The following is a 19,658-nucleotide window of genomic DNA, read 5'->3' as shown; positions in this document are numbered from 1 at the left end:
ACTGAAGTGGCTGGGTATGGAACAATACGTACTCTTTCATTGCTGGTGGGAATACAAAAGGGCACATATCCACTTTCAAATACCATTTGACTGTTTCTTATAAAATTAAATATATTCTCACCATACAATCCTGCAACTGCTCTCCTTGATATTTACCCAAAGAAGTTGAAAACTTAGTCCACACAAAAACCCGCACATGGATGTTTATAGGAGCTTTATTCATAATTGCCAAAACCTCAAAACAACCAAGACATCTTTCAGTAGGTTGGTGGGTAAACTGTTTTACATCAGATGATGGAATAGTATTCAGCACTAAAAAATGAGTGATCAAGCCATGAAAAGTCATGGAGGAAACTTAAATATATATTACTAGGTGAAAAGTGAATGAAGCCCATCTGAAAAGGCTACGTGCTATATGATTCCAGGTATATAACATTCTAGAAAATACAAAACTATGAATATAGTAAAAGGATTAGTTGACAGGGATGGAGGGGATGAACAGGCAGAACAGGGGATTTTTAAGGCAGTAAAAACAATGGCAGATAAATATCATACATTTGTCCAAACCCACAGAATGTATAACACCAAGAATAAACCCTAATGCAAGCCATGGGCTTTGGGTAATATGTTGATGTAGGTTCATTAATTGCAACCAATGTACCAAGTATGGAAGGAAATGCTGACAGTAGGGATGGTTCTGGAGGGCAAAGGAGAAACAGTTGAGTATATGAGATGCTTTACTTTCTGCTCAATTTTGCTATGACCCTAAAACTGCTCTTAAAAAATAAAAAATAAAGATGTTTTAAAGTTTATGAATTAAAATAAGACATAAAACTGGTAAAATCCAAATTAGGTCTGTAGTTTAGTTAATAGTAGTACACGAAAGTTAATTGTCTTGATAAAATACTCGTTAAATAAAGTGTTATCATAGAGAAATAACTAAGTGACAGGTAAACAGGAACTCTGTAATATTGCTGCAACTTTTATGAGTCAAAAGCTATTTCAAAAAAAATTTTTAGCACAGAGCACAGTGGCTCATGCCTGTAATCCCAGTGCTTTGGGAGGGCAAGGCAGGATGACCACGTGAGTCCAGGAGTTTGAGACCAGCCTGGGCAACAACACCCCATCTATACAAAAAATAATTTTAAACAGTTAGTCATCATGGTGGTGCAAGCCCCATAGTCCCTAAGGGGCTAAGGCAGTATTGCTTGAGCCCAGGAGTTTAAGATTGTAGTAAACTATGATTGTGCCATTGTACTCCAGCCTAGGTGACAGAACAAGACCCTGTCTCTTAAAAAAATTAAAAGAAGAGGTAAGTTAGTCAAATTAAGAAGGCTATTATTTACCAGAATTTATATACACTTAATGTTGCAATGTATCTAGCATTTATTTTTCTAAGATAGTAAGATCTGCATCTCTATTTTAGAAACATTTTACAACTCTGTTCTTTAAAATATGACACCTAGACGGTAAGTTCTAGGTGGCTCAGTATATAATGCTTTAAGTTTTAGGCATAGCAGAAGAGAAAATTCTGGAGAAAAATAAGTCTTATATTATTAATTACCTTTCTAGGAGAGCAACCTATAAAGAGCCATATATAAATTCTAATGGAAGACATGATATAGGTAAGAGATCCAAGACATAATGCAGACCACCACTAGGCTAAATTCTCTTATGACCAACACACTGGGACAACTTTTGAGTCATGACAAATAAATAATAAATTTTTATTAGCTTCTTTTCAATTCTACAAATTTTTAAAGTCATTACACATTTTTAAAGGTTAATAAAAATCACTGAAATATGTCTACACTTAAAATAGAATCAATGTAATTTGTACAGACAATTTTCACCTTTAATATTCATATTTTTTTCTTTAAAAGTAGAATAAATTTTAATTCTGAAAAGATGTAACAATTTCCATGAAAACAGGTACACTGTAGTACATGAGGTTTATACTTATTAAGAAATATTTAATTAAGTAGACACATTCATTTATACCAAACAAAAAAAAATGTATACCTATCATGAGACAGTTCAAATATGTACGGTAATTACAGATTTGAAATTAAGTCCCCTTTGCAAAGATCAGTGCATCTGGACTGGTTAATCCACTAAATTATCATTTTGAATAAAAAACCAAAAACAAAAATGACATTTTAGGAAGAAAAATAATAGTTTCAAAGTGAAAGTGACTCTTCCTTCATTTTAAAATGCATAAAATTTTCTAAAATGTAAAATGGAAAGGTTTAATACACAGGAAAAACTGCACACCTTAACTAAACAAACTAGAAAGAAAGTATCTTTATATACAGAACTAAGATGAATCCATGCAAGTTTTTACAAATGTTCGCATAGATGGTTTACAAATAAGTAGTTAAATGACTCAATTAACTACTAACCTCTGTCTTCATTAATTTTATTTCCTAGTTCAACAAAAAACAATAATGCTTTCAGGATATACTATATATAAAGCAGGATCATTTTTTATCAGTAATTTCTCTGAAAAAGGGAAAAAACTTAAAGCAGAACCCTACAAAGGAAAGCAAACTAGAAAGCAAACAGTAACACAGTGTTTGCAAAGTAGAAATGTGTGACTTTTATTTTAACTTTGAAATAGCAGGCTACCTAATTAATCCAGACAGTAGAGAAAGCAAACTGAGGCAGGAAATAAGAGGTGGGCTAAACTGCTAAGAAATAATCATTTAAAATAAAACTTTAGAATCCTTATTCTAGGGATTCCTTTAATTCCCCTTTGCAACTTTTAATAGGTACACTAATTTACACAGGGCACACTACCAATTACTGTGTAACATTAAAGCTTTCAGTTAAGAAACTGGTTACCAGTGAGGTGAGACGCACCAGGGAAAAAAGCTAACTGCCAAGGAAGACAAAAGAGTGGCAAGACAGAAGGAAGCTGGATCTTTTATAATGTAGTTTAGCCACTAAACTGATTCTGGAACCATCTACCCCTACACTTCCTGCTATGAGAAATAATGTATTTGTCTTTAAATGTCTTTTTTTTTTTTTTTTTTTTTAAGAAAAGAAAAAAAAACTGGTCAAAAAGCTTTCCATAAGATTCATTTTAAAAATCTTTTTGTTTTCCTTAGAACGAAGATGGTTAAAAACTTGGGTTTTCTAAACAAACTTGTATTAATATGAAGTTAGGAAGACACACAAAGCTGAAGGGTCTGGAACCATTTGGCTGCCTGCAGTCTTCACAAAGTACTCAAAAATTCTTTGACCTGAGGAAAGGAAAAAAAATCAATATAATTCCTTGACTAATTTTAGATATCTAATATTCATCTTCATTTAAAAGTATATTAGTTGAAGACCCCAGCTGTATAAGTAACGATCACAATGTCATAGCATTTACTTTCCAAAGAAATGTTGTTAAGGCAGGGTGCAGTGGCTCATGCCTGTAATCCCAGCTCTTTGGCAGGCCGAGGTGGGTGAATCACTTAAGGTCAGGAGGTCAAGACCAGCCTGACCAACATGGTGAAACCTCGTCTCTACTAAAAATACAAAAATTAGCTAGGCTTGGAGGCGTGCACTTGTTATCCCAGCTACTTGGGAGGCTGAGGCAGCAGAATTGGTTTAACCTGGGAGGTGGAGATTACAGTGAGCCGAGATCATGCCACTGTACTCCAGGCTGGGTGATGGAGCAAGACTGTCTGGAAAAAAAAAGAAATACTATTAAATACTTCAGTAGTAAAAGATGAATGACCTAAAAGGTCATTTTAGCAGTTTATTGCTCTGTTGCCCAGGCTGAGTATAGTGGCTCAATCACAGGTCACTGCAGCCCTGAACTCCTGGCTAGGCACACACCACCATGTCTGGCTAGTTTTTGTTTGTTTTTTATAGAAATGAGGTCTTGCCATGTTGCCCAGTCTGGTCAGGAACTCTTGGGCTCAAGCAATCTTCCTATCTCAGCCTCCCAAAATGCTGGGATTATAGGTATGAGTCACTGCATCCATCAATCTAAGATTGACATAATTCTAAAAATAGCTGTAACACCAATTTCATAATCTCTTTATTTAAATACCATAGACTATTGACATGTGCAGCTTTAACACTGATAAAATTAATAAGCACAATAGTTCAAGCAACTTTGAAGATGAAACATATAGTAGATTTGTCATGTTTCTGAAGCACAGATGTGAATTATATACTCTGCAATGTCAGTGTGTAGGGAAAATCATATACGTAAGGAGTCAATGAACCTAGCCAACTGACCACAATGTAAGAATACACTTGTTCTTTACATATTCTATCAATAATTCTCAAGAGACAAAGATTATCGCCTTGTAAAAATACTTTAAAAAGAAAGTCAACTGCTAGCACTATTAATAAAAGTAAATATAATAATGTGAATGATTCTTAGGCAAAACAAAGTAGTGTTAGATAAAATTAAAAAGTGGTTTTACAAAGTCAGTTAAATTGATGGTTAGTTGTTAATACTGACTTAATTTCATTTACTTTAATAGTATCATAAGAGAATTTGTCCTATATTTTTAACATCATTAATAGTATGAAGAGGTCACTGGAATTTTCCAGATAAGCTTTAGTTCATATCAATGGGAAAAACAACTACATGTATAGAGTACAGTAGTTACATAAAATGTGAAGATTTTCAAGATTCTTGAAATATATCCCTTATGAATGTTAAGTCTCTATTAAACAGCAGATATGTCACAAAAGAAAGGAAAAATCAAATTTCTCTCAAAACTAAACCAAACAAATTGTGGTTTCTTCTTTATAGTTTAATTACTGAGTTATCAACACGGGTATAGGGACATTTGTTATACAAATCCCCTTATTATTCTCTCTCAATGTTCATCAATAAATTCTCACCCAGTCCCTTCATCAATATGGGCACCACTTACGTAACAGAATATGGTCAACTCCCACTGATCTGGGTGATAAATGAACTACGATTAAGATAATGACTCAATGATTAGGCAATGTCAAATAATCCTTGACATGATCTGAGATGAAATTCAAAACTTTTAATCCTTTAATCACAAGACTTTAGCCAACATAAAAATGGATGAGATCCACATCCTACAACTTTAAATATCCTCCATATTGAATTTGGTTGAAAAGATAAATTTAATTTCACAAGCAGTTTATTATTAAAGTATCTAAAGCTTGGTGGTATAGGGAAGAGAGGAAGAAATGGGACAAAGCAGAGAAAAAGGGAGTGAGAAAGAATTTTTGTTACGATTTTCCCTATCCTACAAAAAAGGGCGCTAAAGGATAAAAAAAAAAATCCTTATTTATTTAATTTTTTTCTAAGAGATCTGTCAGGTTCTGAGATTTTGAAGCATCCTTATTTTAGCTCAGGCCACAAAGCTAGAATTCAGTCAGGACTGGGATCCGAACAGTCCAAAATCTTCTAAAGCTCTTAACTGTTTCTTAATGTAACTTTATGGAATCTTTTCTGTTAGAAAATTGTTTTCTCACAAGTTAGTACATTTTTTTAGACAAAACAAATATTAGTTTGTAGTCTAAGAATCTACCTTTTCAACCAGATTTTCATGTTTGTCTTTAAAGTCTTCATTAACATCCAGTGTTAGGATAGGCACCTCTTGAAGATAATTGAAGTTGGTTCTGTTTAAAAAGAGATTAATAAAATAATCAGAAATGTTTGAAAAAAGAGAGAAACATTAAAAATTCATTCTTATATCATTGGAAGCTCAAAATGTTGTCAACCATTTACACTAAAGTTATTTTGCAATACTTTATCTGTCAGGCCCTTCTTTCTCATCTAGATTTACCATATGGAGCCAAAAAACTCAGATACAAAATATATAAAGCTAGGTACTGTAACATACAATTCTCTTCAAAAACAAAAAACAGACAATAAAGTAGGAATTTCTGCATTTTAAAGATGAGAAAACTAAAGCTCAGAATCGTCATTCTGAAGCTTAGAGGCTACCCAAGGTCACACATTAATAAGTGAGACTGGACTTGAGCCAAGATCTGACTAATAACAAAGTCTATCCTCTCAACAATTATGCTATACAATCTCCCAAGTCAAAATTCTTTCTGAAAGAGTACCTAAATAATGTACAGATATATTTCCTACTTTCATTTAAGGTGAAATTTCATATGTTATGCTATCAATATTACCAAGTTTTTATAAAGTTATAAAAACTTTAAGAAAATAGGATCTCATTGCAATCAAGAGAATCAAAATCTATACCTACTTCTAGAAGATACGAATAAGTAAATGACTGAAAATTTTACATGTTCCTAGTCATAACTTCCAAATTTTAGATTAAAATTTAACAAAGATATTTAGAACGAATAGTAAATAAAAATAAGGACGTCTTACTTCAGTGTCCTATGCAGGAGCCAGCTTTCATGTTTATGATGAAGCTTCTCTAAATATTCAAGAGGAATGCCTTGCTCTTCATTTCTTCCCCGTAAATACATTCTATGTAAGCATGTCTAAAAGCAAGTAATAAGAGATGGAAGAAAAAGACAGGAATAATTATTCTTGTCTGCTGCCATCAAAATTTTCTTTTCTGGGTCTCTCCACTCATACTAGCCAAAATTTCTACACACTACTTCTTAAAAGTTGAAATAATTTATTTTTCCCTCCATGACCTTTTCAGCCACATGGTGGCTCTAAACCAAGCAGTACTTTCAAAAATAAGTTAAAATAAGTCTATAAATTTTTGGTATCCACACATGAAATATACTAAGTTTGATAAAAAGGAGAAAAAAAAAAATTAAACATCTACTTAAAATTTTCAGAAACAATAGCTAAAAGATAGGCCAGTCTATAAAGGTAATCTTACTTCGCTGTTAATCAAACTTGATTATAAAACATCTATGTTCAGTTCATGTAAAACCACTAAAGGCAGTGGTTCTTAATGTGATGAAAGCTCTATACCAGCACAACCAAAACAACTTTGGAATGCTTTATGCCTGTCCTGCAGCTGCATTATCAAATAAGGCAGCCACTAGCCACCTGTGGTTTTTAAGCACTTGAAATATGGCTTATGTGGTGACCAAGGAACTAAATTTCTAAATTTTATTTAATTTTAATAAACTTAAATTTAAATAGCCACATTGGACAGTGCAGCTCTGGATTATGTTCCCCCAAAAGTACACCTAAATAAAAACTTTTGTATAATTTTTAGGGGTTCATAGACCCTGAGAAACTCTTCATGCATTTCAAGAAATAAAAACCTCCAACCTAAATGACATGCATTAAGACCACGGCAGCATACAAACTGTTGCAAAGTCTACTCTAAATTCTCTTTTCAATAATTAAACAATCCTTTCATCAAAGGATATCAGAAACAATACTGATGACATAAAGTTGTGTGCTAGACTTTAAGATAATATGAATGTTTCTATCAAAATGAAATTATTAGTACTCTTTATGTTTTTTGATTTGTACTATTTTTCATAACTTTAAGAAATATTTTCAAAAATAAAAGTGAATTCTGAAATTATAATTGCTAAATTCTAGCTTACTAAATATTGATTATGTTTCAAGTAAAATGAAATTATTATTCTTTATGTTATTTTTCACATTTTTATTTACTATGATTGTAATTAAAAACAAAAAACTTTCAGAAATAAAAATAAATTTCAAAGTTGAAATGAAAAAGTCACTTTTGAAATTACTAAAGAATTGCTAAATCCTCACTTAATGAAGAACAAAATCATTCGTTGGAATCGGAAACCTAATTTCTTTAAAAACCCAGCTTCGATAGCAACACAGTATTCTAACTAATTTTAAGGCAAAAGTTATGACATTTACATTCATCAGTGCCTACCCTGTGACTTAAGGAAGAAATGAGAATTAAAAAACAGAAACAATAGGATGAAAGCACCAAAACCAGAAAGCTTCTGATTAAATGTAAGATCTTAATATTTAGGTTAGTTTTATGAAAAGTATCTATTTGGTCTTTCTGTATTCATTATATAATATCATATGTAATTAGAATAGCTATGTTACAACCTATCACAAAAAGCACTTTTTCAAGTGAACTCTCTTAATTGAAAATGGTCCTCTAAGTCTTTTCCCAACTATAGCTGGCATTATCCACTCATTCCAAGCCACAAACAACCATAATAAAAGATTTCTTGAAAAGGATCTCCATACTCCATTCATTCAATAAATATTTACTGAGCCCTTACTATGTGCTCCAACAGTGCCTAGAACTGTTCTAGGGACTGGAAATTCAACAGTAATCAAAACACCCAAGGTCCCACCTCATGAAGCCTATATTCTAGGAGTTGCTTGACCACATTCCTTACTTTAATTGTGGTGAATAAGAGAGTCTGCAAATGTTGGGAAGAAACAATGAGTAAAAATAAAAAAGAATTGAGGAAGCATAAAGAGCCTAAAAAAGCAACTTGGCCAGTCTGTGATTCCAGTTTGCTGAGAAAAAACAATACCTCTATCTATACAGTTACAAGTTTCTAATTTGGAGTGGGAGGTTGGAAGGCTGGAATTAAACTAAATTGCCCTCATTACATACCACTGAAAAGAGTTCTAAATATTTCTTTAAATTGTTATGGAACACATTTTTATTGTGTTTTACCTCTGGAGTGGCTTGAAGATAAATGATTCCATCCAATTCAAGGCTTTGGCCAAGCTGGTTATTCATCCAGTCATGCCAGTCTTGATAAATTGTCCACTCTGTTTCATTCATGCATTCAGATTCATACAAATTAGATGCAAAAATATACCTAAAAGAGAGTCTTCATCAACACATATATCATTTCCAAAAAAACCAACAAAGAAATAAAAAAGAGAATAAGAACATGAAACATTATCCTAAATCCAGTGGCACGTAGTGCCGTGGACAGCTGAAAAAGACAGAAGTCTTTCCATCTACAGGAAATATGTTCTTGGCCAATGGTTCTCAAAATATGGAGTGAGGATTCCATAAATCCCCAAGATCTTCTAAGGGGTTCTGTGAGAGGCCAGGTTACTTCATATACCAACATACTTCAAACAAATGAACATACCGTTAACAGATTAACTACAGAAGCATAAATAAAAATCCAGCTCTTTTTAAATAAGTCAAGGTATTAAAGATATCTGCAAAAATGTAAAGCAATGACACTCTTCTAGCTACTTTTTATTTTAGAAAATATCATTGTTTTTGTCAAATTTATATTAATATGTAATGAATTTATTAATTTTAAATCATTTTTATGCATCTTAATTTTTAGTAACCTAAATATCAATAGGACAAGCCCTTTGCACGCCTCAATAGTTATTAAAAATTGAAAAAGGTCCTAAGATCAAAAGTTTGAGAACCTCTTTTCTGAGCTAATTTTGGAGGTCAAAAGAATCCTAGCATAACTAGCAATTCTAAGGCCCCTTAGAGACTTTTATCTTCTTGCTCCAGGTAAGAGTCTAGGATATAGATCCAGATTTAACCAGAGTACATGATAATTTTAAAAGGGTTAGAGGGAAAAACAACTTCTCTGCAAATTTAATTTGAGATGGCCACCACCATGTTCCCAACAGTTTCTATGGAAGCTAGGTATTATAAATGCAATAACTTTTCTAATGCCATTAGTACCAGACTGCTGAGGGATTTAAATGTCATTTTCTATCTTAAATCTCCCAACTCAGCCATTCATATTACCAATTCCCAGGAAACATTAAAAAAAAAAAAGAAAAGAAAGAAAGAAAAAGAAAAAATGTCCAGTTCTAAGACAAAAACCTTAAATGGCCAAGTAAAGTCATTTATACATACCTGTCACTATACACAGATCGTTCAAAAAATAATACCGGTTTCTCTGCATCTTTGAGCTTGCCATTGAGAGAGGCAAGCTGAGCTCTTATTCGACTGAGACAGGCATATGTTTGGAAGGTAAAAGACCATCGTTCTGGTTTCTCATACATCATCTGAAGAACATTCCCACCATTTTTCTGAGACGTTGTAAGTTCCTATTGTGAATGTGCAAAAAAGAAAGGAAAAGCAAAATAAATGATCAATAGGGCTGTTTTAATATTTTAAGGCTAAAAAAGAAGAGTTAGATAAATAAATGCAATCATGATTAGTAAAACCAAGATGATTAAGTTCCCTTTCTCATACTCTTTTCAGATTGCCAAAGGTCTGGAAAAATCCTTAGATCTTTCTCACAAGAGATTACAAACTAATAACCTATGGAAGAAATCATTGTTTGGCTCAAAAGGCCTTTTTAAAACTTTGACTTAGTTGTCAATTTTATTGTCAATATTTAAAAGCTAAATAATTTCACATAAAATATTTGGATTTACATCTTCTTTTTAAAAATGAAAAAAAAAAAAAAAAAAAACAAGTAATACTGTACCCATCTTGGCAAAATCCCTCTTGGCAAAAATCATTTACGGGCAAGTCGCAGATGCCTCCTTTAGATGGCATATATGTTCTCCAGCTTATCAACTCCCACCATTCCCTAACGATTTTCATAACAGGTCTGATGTATTCATCTGGCTGTCTGGCTCCTTTAGGCACTTGTATCTGTAAACCCTCCAATCTTCTAATAGAATAGAATAGTTCCCTCCCCCAGATTTTATATTGCAATTCAATAATCTTATTGTCAGAACCATATTTTCCAGGTTGAGGAAAAATACAAATGTAGATTTTAAAATGAAGTAAAACTCTATCATCTACTATCTGAATTAGAAATAGCATATGGAACACATGAATTATTGTTCTCTTTCTGTATCATTTTTCTAGTTCTGTCCACCAAAAGGCCTATGAACAGTGACAACCTTGTAGGAATATACAACAATATCACCCAGATTATAATCTCTAAATACCATTTCCCACTGAAAGGAATTAGAATTCTGATTCTAAATCTGAGTAAGAAAATATACGAGAGGAGCTTCACCTTGTATATTTTAGGAAACTATTACAGACCACTGCAATTGTGCCAAGGACATACGCTGCCACTGGTCAAAGAATAATTTGAACATCTCCAATGGGAGGCAAAAATTCATGAGTTTATAATACTAAAAAACAAACAAACAAACAAAAACAAAACAAAACTCTAGTCATCTTCTGAGGCTCCTAGGTCATAAATTAATTATTCTGCAAATGTGTAGGTAAAAAGAAAAAAAAAAGTCACATTTTATTCTGGCATTTTCTATAGAAATACTTTCAGGATAATGAAGTAGTATATGAGGAAGAGGTCTTCCTTACTAAAGAATCCCCCCCAGTAAATTCAGAAGGCTGGAGAAGGAATATCACCTTTTACAATACAAACTGATATACTGCAATGAGGCAACAATTAGCAATAGATGCTAAAATTATTAGAGAAAAGTTAACTGGGAATTTTATAATAGATGAATCAAGCTGACAACACCTGAACTGACCGACTGATTTTAACGTCACAAAACACATTTTCTTGATGTAAAGAAATACATGTCACCAACTAGGAATCTTGCCAAAAAAGAACTGAAAGTAAATCTAACCAAGCATCTGTCTACCCGTAAATTTACAGGAAATACAGAAAACTGAAAAATATGTTAAATTTTGCCAGAGATACACTCAGCCAAAACCAGAATGAGGAAAATTATATAGAACAAATGACTTCAACAATAAATTATAAAGGAAAAAAAGGAGGAGGCAACCAACAGATTAAAATTTAAAAAGCATATTAAGGCCAGGCACGGTGGCTCTTGCCTGTAATCCCAGCATTTTGGGAGGCTGACGTAAGCAGATCACCTGAGGTCAGGAGTTCGAGACCAGCCTGGCCAACATGGTGAAACCTTGTCTCTATCAAAAATATGAAAAATTAGCTGGGCATGGTGGCACGTGCCTCTAATAGTAGCTCCTTGGAAGGCTGAGGCAGGAGAATCCCTTGAACCCGGGAGGCAGAGGTTGCAGTGAGCCAAGAATGTGCACTGTGCTCCAGCCTGGGGGACAGAGCAAGACTCCATCTCAAAAAAATAAATTAATTAAATAAACAAATGGCATATTGACCAACAAATGTAACCAGTATGGATTTTGTTTGGCTCCTAATTTCAACAAATTATGAAAACATTATGAGACAATGGGGAAATATGAACACAGGGTGATAAAAATAATTACTAATCTTTTAGATGATATTTTTTAAGAGATTCTTTATATTTCTAGAGTTCTCTGAGTCTTTGTTTTCTCCAGATGAAGTAATATGTTCTCTAAGTATAGTAAAACTATAGTTCTTCAAAGTATAGAAGAAGCTCCACAGGTCCCTGGATCTTTTCAGGATGCTAAAGTTCTGAATATCTGTTCATAATGACCTAAGTATGCTTATAACACTACTGAGCTGTACACTTAAAAATGGTTCAGATGATAAATTTTATATTTTTGCCACAATAAAAAAGTTAATCACCAAAAAAAAACACACATCTCCTTTTATTTGAATTTCTCAATACATATAATGTCTCTTGCCCAAAGCAATTCAAAGTTTACTATGTTAAAATAACTTAGCCAGGCACGGTGGCTCACACCTGTAATTCCAGCACTTTGGGAACGCCGAGGCAGGTGGATCACCTGAGGTCGGGAATTCGAGACCAGCCTGACCAACATGGAGAAATCCTGTCTCTACTAAAAATGCAAAATTAGGCGGGTGTGGTGGCACACACCTGTAATCCCAGCTATTCAGGAGACTGAGGCAGGAGAATCACTTGAACCCGGAAGGCTGAAATCACGGTGAGCTGAGATTGCACCATTGCACTACAGCCCGGGCAACAAAAGTGAAACTCCATCTCAAATAATAATAATAATAATAATAACTTAGATAACCAATCTTGATTCATCACCTAATCAAAAAATAAACTAGTTCTAAAAATAAAAATATGTAAATTCAAACTAAATCAAAAATCTGTAATAGAATTTTCAGCTATGAAGATATTATTGTCTCTTAGTTTAACAGTGTAACAAATTAGAAAATTTAACAGTAAGCCAGGGTATCATTATCGGTTCTTCAGGATAACTTAAGAGTCATATAAAACATTTTCTTTCGATCCTATGCATGAAATTTGACACAAACTACAAGGGCTTTTTGCATGCAATTATGAATGTTAAGAATAAAATATGTATTAAAAATTTATCCAGCCAGGTGAGGTTGCTCAGGCCTGTAATCCCAGCATTTTGGGAGGCTGAGGCAGGCATATTGCTTGAGCTAGGGAGTTCCAGACCAGCCTGGGCAACATGGCAAAACCCTGTCTACAAAGCAAAAAAATTAGCCAGGCACGGTGGCATGCACCTGTAGTCCCAGCTACCACGGAGGCTGAGGTGGGAGAATTGTTTATGCCCGGGAGGCAGAGGCTGCAGTGAGCTGAGATTCTGTCACTGCACTCCAGCTTGGGTAATACAGCAAGACTCAAAAAAAAAAAAAAAAATTATCTAAAAAATACTGTGCATCATCTTTACCAAACCAAATGTTAATTTTATCAAGGTTTCCTCTCTGAAAACTATCCAGATAAAAAATTTGAATGTGTCAGAGTGAAACTACATTAAATAAAAATTGGTAGAACATTTCTAGATAGAAAGCAGTTTAGCTACATTTACTAAAAAAATCAGTACCTTTTGGCCCAATTAATTCCACTTTTGAAAATTTAGTTTTAAGAAATAAACTAGAATATAGGTTTAAACATAAAGATATTTATCACAATGCTAAGCAAATAGGTTATTACTCCAATATTAGTAGGTATTTATATTAATAATTGTACATTATACAATAAATTGGGCTGCCATTAAAAATCATTTACAGTAAATTTTTAATGACAATTTTAATTGCCCTGACATAAATATTACGGGGTGCAGGGAAGAAACAAAATACAAAGTATACTGTTTCACCAAGTAAGATCTAAGGTTATCTCCAGGTAACAAAGTTATAGGTAAGTTTTAGTCCCCTCTTTTGATAATTTCTAATATTTCCTTAACTTCAAACAGTAAACAGGTCTTACTTTATAATATTTTTTAAAATTATGCATCACCTCCACCAAACTGTAATATATTACTATTATTTCAACTATGTAAAAGATACATACAGGGTGGTAGGATTATGGGTATTTTTTATTCTGTTCTCTATAATACATATCCATTGTCATTTTATGAAAGAACACTTCATTGTTTTGTAGGAAGTACAGATTATTGCCAAGGTAAGTAAAAAATAGAAATATCAAGGTCAGCTATAAAATCAGTCATCTTTTAATTCTAGGGCTAATCTTTGTAAACACTGAAAAAGAGCTGAATTAAGTTCAACTGAAAAAGATCAGAGTCTACCAAAGAAGAGAATTATAAAATAACCAACCAGGCCAGGAGCAGTGACTCACACGCCTAATCCCAGCACTTTGGGAGGGCAAGGAAGGCAGATTGCTTGATCACAGGAGTTTGAGACCAGCCTGGACAACACTGGCAAAATCCCATCTCTATAAAAAATACACAAATTAGCTGAGCATGTTGGCTTGGGCCTGTAGACCCAGCTACTCAGGAGGCTAAAGTCCGAGGATCATCTGAGCCCAGGAGGTGGAGGCTGCAGTGGTCTGAGGTTCATCACTGCACTCCAGCCTGGGCAACAAAGCAAGACTCTCAAAATAATACAAGCCAAAAATTATCACATCACTTCAAAAGGTACAAGTAGAAGTACTTTATCAAGCATTCTTAACTAATTTTTAAGAATGACTTATTAGGCCAGGAGCAGTGGCTCACATCTGTAATCCCAGCACTTTGGGAGGCCAAGATGGGTAGATCACTTGAGGTCAGGAGTTCAAGACTAGCCTGGCCAATATGGTAAAACCCCATTGCTACTAAAATTACAAAAATTAGCCTGGCGTGGTGGCATGTGCCTGTAATTCCAGCTTCAGCTACGTGGGAGGCTGAGGTAGAAAAATCGCTTGAACCCCGGAGGCAGAGGTTGCAGTGAGGCAAGATCGTGCCACTGTACTTCAGCCTAGGCGACAGAGTAAGACTCCTTCGCAAAAAAAAAAAAAAATTACTTATTAAAAGTAAAAAATATGTCATTGTGTCATAGATAAGTATGGTTTATACCTTCTTTATCACAGTTACTAGTTTTTCAGTGGCCTATTAGTGGTAAGAAGTGGTGGATAAAACTAAAATAGTATTGGTAATGCATATATTAATTAGCTTGATTTAACCACTCCACAATGTAGACATATTTTAAGACATCATATCATATACCATAAATATATATAATTTTTATCGGTAAATTAAAAAAATAAAGTATCTTAATTTTTTAAAATATGTACATACAATAAAGTTTATTGGACTTTTTTTATTTTGTAGGCTAGGGATAAATGAATAGAATAATATTTTCTATCCAATCATTTTCCCTAGCCAGTTTCAATGTTCCAAGGTTTAATTAACAGAGCAGGGAAGTTCCCCTGAACTGAACTCAACACTTTGGAAATATCTTAATTTTTTAAAATTAAAATAGTACTTCACAATTAATAACAGTGATCCTCCAAAGGAATTCAGTTCAATGGAAAAAGAAGAGATGGCTTCCTAACGGTCTGCATATCTCACAAATAAGCTAAAAGGAAGCAATTACATCAAAGCTTTGGGCCTAAATAACAACATAAATCACCATATAAAGTACATTATTGTTATTTTTAAAAATCTGCCATACAAAGATTGCTAATAATCTGAGTGGTATGTTTTAAAGATTATTCTTCCCAGGAGAAATTTGGAGAAAGGAGAGATTACATAACCTTCTCAGGTGCTTTGCCTCTTAACTATTTTGCCAAAATTAGTGGTATCTTATCAATAGTATAGCAACATTTCAGCCACTAGGTGGCAGGTTAAAAAAAAAAAAGCTAAAACTGAAAAAGCTAAGCATATGGATGCACAGTTAGTTACTAAAGGAAGAGATCAGAGGTACCAAAGACCCAGTTCTCCCAAATTCACAAATGCCAAGACGTGTGACAAAACGAGAACATCCAAAGTAAGACTGACCTTGCCAAGGTTAGGTTTGAGAACAGTCACTTCTCATCACTAACGGTATTCTAAGAAAAACTGACATTTGAATAGTGGGTGATTCATACTATAACCTTAAGGAATAGATCAAGGATGAGTCTGGGGAAGGACTCCTGGATGAAGAAATAAAATCTCACTTCTTGAGTTTAGCAGACGAAAAAAGAAGAAAAGGCTGGGTGTGGTGGTGGTTCATGCCTGTACTATATTAAAATAACTTAGCCAGGGCCAGACGCGGTGGCTCAAGCCTGTAATCCCAGCACTTTGGGAGGCCGAGGCAGGTGGATCACGAGGTCAAGAGATCGAGACCATCCTGGTCAACATGGTGAAACCCCGTCTCTACTAAAAATACAAAAAATTAGCTGGGCATGGTAGTACGTGCCTGTAATCCCAGCTACTCAGGAGGCTGAGGCAGGAGAATTGCCTGAACCCAGGAGGCGGAGGTTGCGGTGAGCCGAGATCACGCCATTGCACTCCAGCCTGGGTAACATGAGTGAAACTACATCTCAAAAAAAAAAAAAAAAAACTTAGCCAGGTGCGAGGGCTCACACCTGCAATCCCAGTACTTTGGGAGGCCGAGGCAGGGGGAATCACCTGAGGTCAGGAGTTCGAGACCAGCCTGACCAAGAGAGAAAGCCCGTCTCTACTAAAACTACAAAATTAGCCAAGTGTGGTGGTGGTGCATGCCAGTAATCCCAGCTGGTCTGGAGGCTGAGGCAGGAGAATCACTTGAATACAGGAGGCAGAGGTTGTGGTGAGCAGAGATAGTGCCACTGCACTGCAGCCTCGGCAACAAGAGTAAAATTCCTCTCAAAAAAAAAAAGAAAGAAAAAGAAAATATCCAAAGATACAGGGGAGCCACCCAGACAACCATCCTCACATTCCACAACTGTACCTCAAAAATACTATCCTCACAGTGTGAAACTGTTTCCAGAAGTATATAGAGAGAATTAACAACACAGCAGTCCTCAATACACAGGAGAAAGTTGAAGCTACCTTCCAAGAATGTGCATTGTAACATCATGAAGACACGACCAGATTTCAATAAACTCTGATGACAGAATATGTTAATAGGATCATCAGCATGATAGTCATAAAGAATGAACGGTTTGGCTTTCGGACTCTAGTACATGGAAAGAAAATGTCCCATCTCATAAACATGAATGTCAGATTCAGAAAGCTGTAAGTCTTAAAATGAAGACAAATGTATTAATGCACCATAGTTTGATGACACAGTCTGATTAACATGATCTAACTAATTCCTCTGGGCTCTGATTCCAAGCTCAACAGACAATCATATTATAAATTGTCTTCCCTTGCATATGAAAGCAATGTTTTTCAACTTCTCTGCAACCTAACTAAAAGGTTCAATATACTCCCAACAGTAACAGTGATTCACTAGGGTGATGATTTTTAACTAGGAGGCATCCCACATATTTGAACCTCCAAGAGACTGTTATTTTAAAAAGTACCTAAATCCTTGAGATTCTTTGTGTGTGCAAATTATGGAATGCATGAGAAACTTTGTACATGTATATAATGTGTAGTAATAAAATCAGGGTATTCAGGGTGTCTATCACCTGTGTACAACATATTTTTTTGCATTCTACTCTGCTATAAAACACTGAATTATTTCTTCAAGCTTCCTGCATGTCTGTACATTTTAACTCACTCCTCTTCACCTTCCCCTCTCCAATCCACTTACCCTTCCCAGTTATTGTTATCTATTTTTCTGCTCTCTATTTCCATGTGTTCAAATTGTTTAGCTCCCACAGAGATTCTTATGACTTCCTTCCACTGGTTGAGAATTATGGGCCAAATGAAGAATAAGTTGATCTAAATTCAATTACCTTAATGATTACATTTCTTTCTGCAAATTAAAATTTTTGGCATTTTGGTTTTATATATCAGTTTCTGTGCCCTTGGTTAATGTGAGGCATCTGAGAGTCAAATCACAAATGTGTCAACAGACCTTAAATGGAGGTCACCTAGTCCAATACCCTGTTTAAGAATCCCCTCTATATTTTCCAACATTGGTTTAATCTGATTAATTTCTATCTAATACCTGAGGATAACTGCATTGACAGCTGACCCCAGAAATAAGAGGAAAAAGAGTTGCTTTTAGAACTCAAGTCTCTCATTTCAAAAGATAAGTAAACTTGAGTAAGTGCTTTATAAAAAACGCAGTGAAAGAAGACAGATGACCTAGACGAAAATGGGCAAAAGGACCTAAGTGGGCACTTCACAAAAATCAAATGACCAATAAACATATGAAAAGGAACACAACCTCATTAGCAAGCGGGGAGATACAAAAAAAATTTGTATACATATATATATATATATATATATATATATGACACTCAGCAGAATGACAAAACTGAGAAAGCCAGACAATACTAAATTCCACAATGTAGACATATTGATTACACTGTGGAGAAAGAAAATTGGAAAGCCACTTTAGAAAACAGGCATCATAAGCATTCCCAGTAATTTTACTTCTTATTCTTACAGAAACTTCCGCATGTATACAAGTGAATTCATGCTCACACCAATGCTGTTTATAAGATCAACTAACTGGAAATCACTCAAAAACCAATTAAAGGCATAAAATGGACAAACAGTGATAGATGAATAAAATTAAATACTATAGGCCCCAAGTGGTGGCTCATGACTATAATCCCAACACTCTGGGAGGCCAAGGTGGGCAGATCGCTTGAGCCCAGGAGTTTGAAGCGCCTGGGTAACGTGGTGAAACCCCATCTCTATAAAAAATACAAAAATTAGCCAAGCATGGTGGCACACAGGCATAGTTGCCTATGATCCTAGCTCCTTAAGGAGGCTGAGGAGGGAGGATCACCTGAGCCTTGGGAGGCTGAGGCTGCAGTGAGCCATAATTGTACCACTGCACTTTACCTGGGCAACACAGTGAAATCCTGTCTCAAAAATAGAATATTTTTAAAAAACAAAATTTAATACTATATAGCAATGAAAATAAACAAGCTATAACTGCATGTAACAATATGGACAAATTTCATCAATGTATTAAGTAAAAGAAGCCAGAGAAAAAAATGTAAACAATGTAATTCCATTTACATAACATTCAAAAACAGATAAAATTAAATTACACTTGGAGGTATGTTCATGCGTGGTCAAACAATTTTTAGGAAGCAGGAAAATTATCACCACAAAAGACTGGGAGTGATTACCCCTAGCAGAGTAGTAACGTAAAAAAGAAGATACTGTGATTAGAGAAGGCAAACAGGGACTTCTAGAATGATGATGTTGTATATCTTGACCTGGATAATAGTTATAAAGATGTCAAATGTAAAACTGTTCTTCAAACTGTACATGAGCTTTCACATAACTTTTCTACATATATATCACAGGTCAAAAAATGTTTTAAAAAAGAAACAATAAGGCTGGGCATGGTGGCTCACACCAGTAATCCCAGCACTTTGGGAGGTCAGGAGTTCAAGACCAGTCTGACCAACATGGTGAAACTTCATCTCTACTAAAAATACAAAAATTATCTGGGCATGGTGGCGTGTGCCTGTAATCCCAGCTACTCAGGAGGCTGAGGCAGGAGAATCACTTCAACCCGGGAGGTGGAGGTTGCAGTGAGCCAAGATCATGCCACTGTACTCCAGTCTGGGCGACAGAGTAAGACCCCACCAAAAAAATAAAAGGAAATACGTAAACAAATTT

General features: G+C 34.7%; 1 protein-coding gene and 1 non-coding gene across 2 annotated transcripts in view; both read right to left on the bottom strand.

The window, feature by feature from the left end:
- Positions 1-200: 200 nt before the first annotated feature.
- Positions 201-19,658, bottom strand: part of DCK (deoxycytidine kinase) — a 33,851-nt gene continuing 14,393 nt past the window's right edge. The window contains exons 3-7 of the mRNA XM_032259356.1: positions 9,741-9,934; positions 8,571-8,718; positions 6,341-6,456; positions 5,523-5,613; positions 201-3,245 (exon numbers count right to left, since the gene is read on the bottom strand). Of these exons, the coding sequence (XP_032115247.1) occupies positions 3,219-3,245; positions 5,523-5,613; positions 6,341-6,456; positions 8,571-8,718; positions 9,741-9,934 (576 nt within the window). The 3' untranslated portion in view covers positions 201-3,218. The remainder of the gene's footprint in view (positions 3,246-5,522; positions 5,614-6,340; positions 6,457-8,570; positions 8,719-9,740; positions 9,935-19,658) is intronic.
- On the bottom strand, positions 15,259-15,389 carry LOC116537314. Its single transcript, XR_004263068.1, has one exon. It is a non-coding gene; the product is annotated as a small nucleolar RNA SNORA36 family (small nucleolar RNA).

Source organism: Sapajus apella, unplaced genomic scaffold (assembly GCF_009761245.1).
Source record: "Sapajus apella isolate SASKATOON/1434 unplaced genomic scaffold, GSC_monkey_1.0 scaffold108, whole genome shotgun sequence".
Taxonomy (NCBI): Eukaryota; Metazoa; Chordata; class Mammalia; order Primates; family Cebidae; genus Sapajus; species Sapajus apella.
This window is presented reverse-complemented; position numbering and strand designations above follow the sequence as displayed.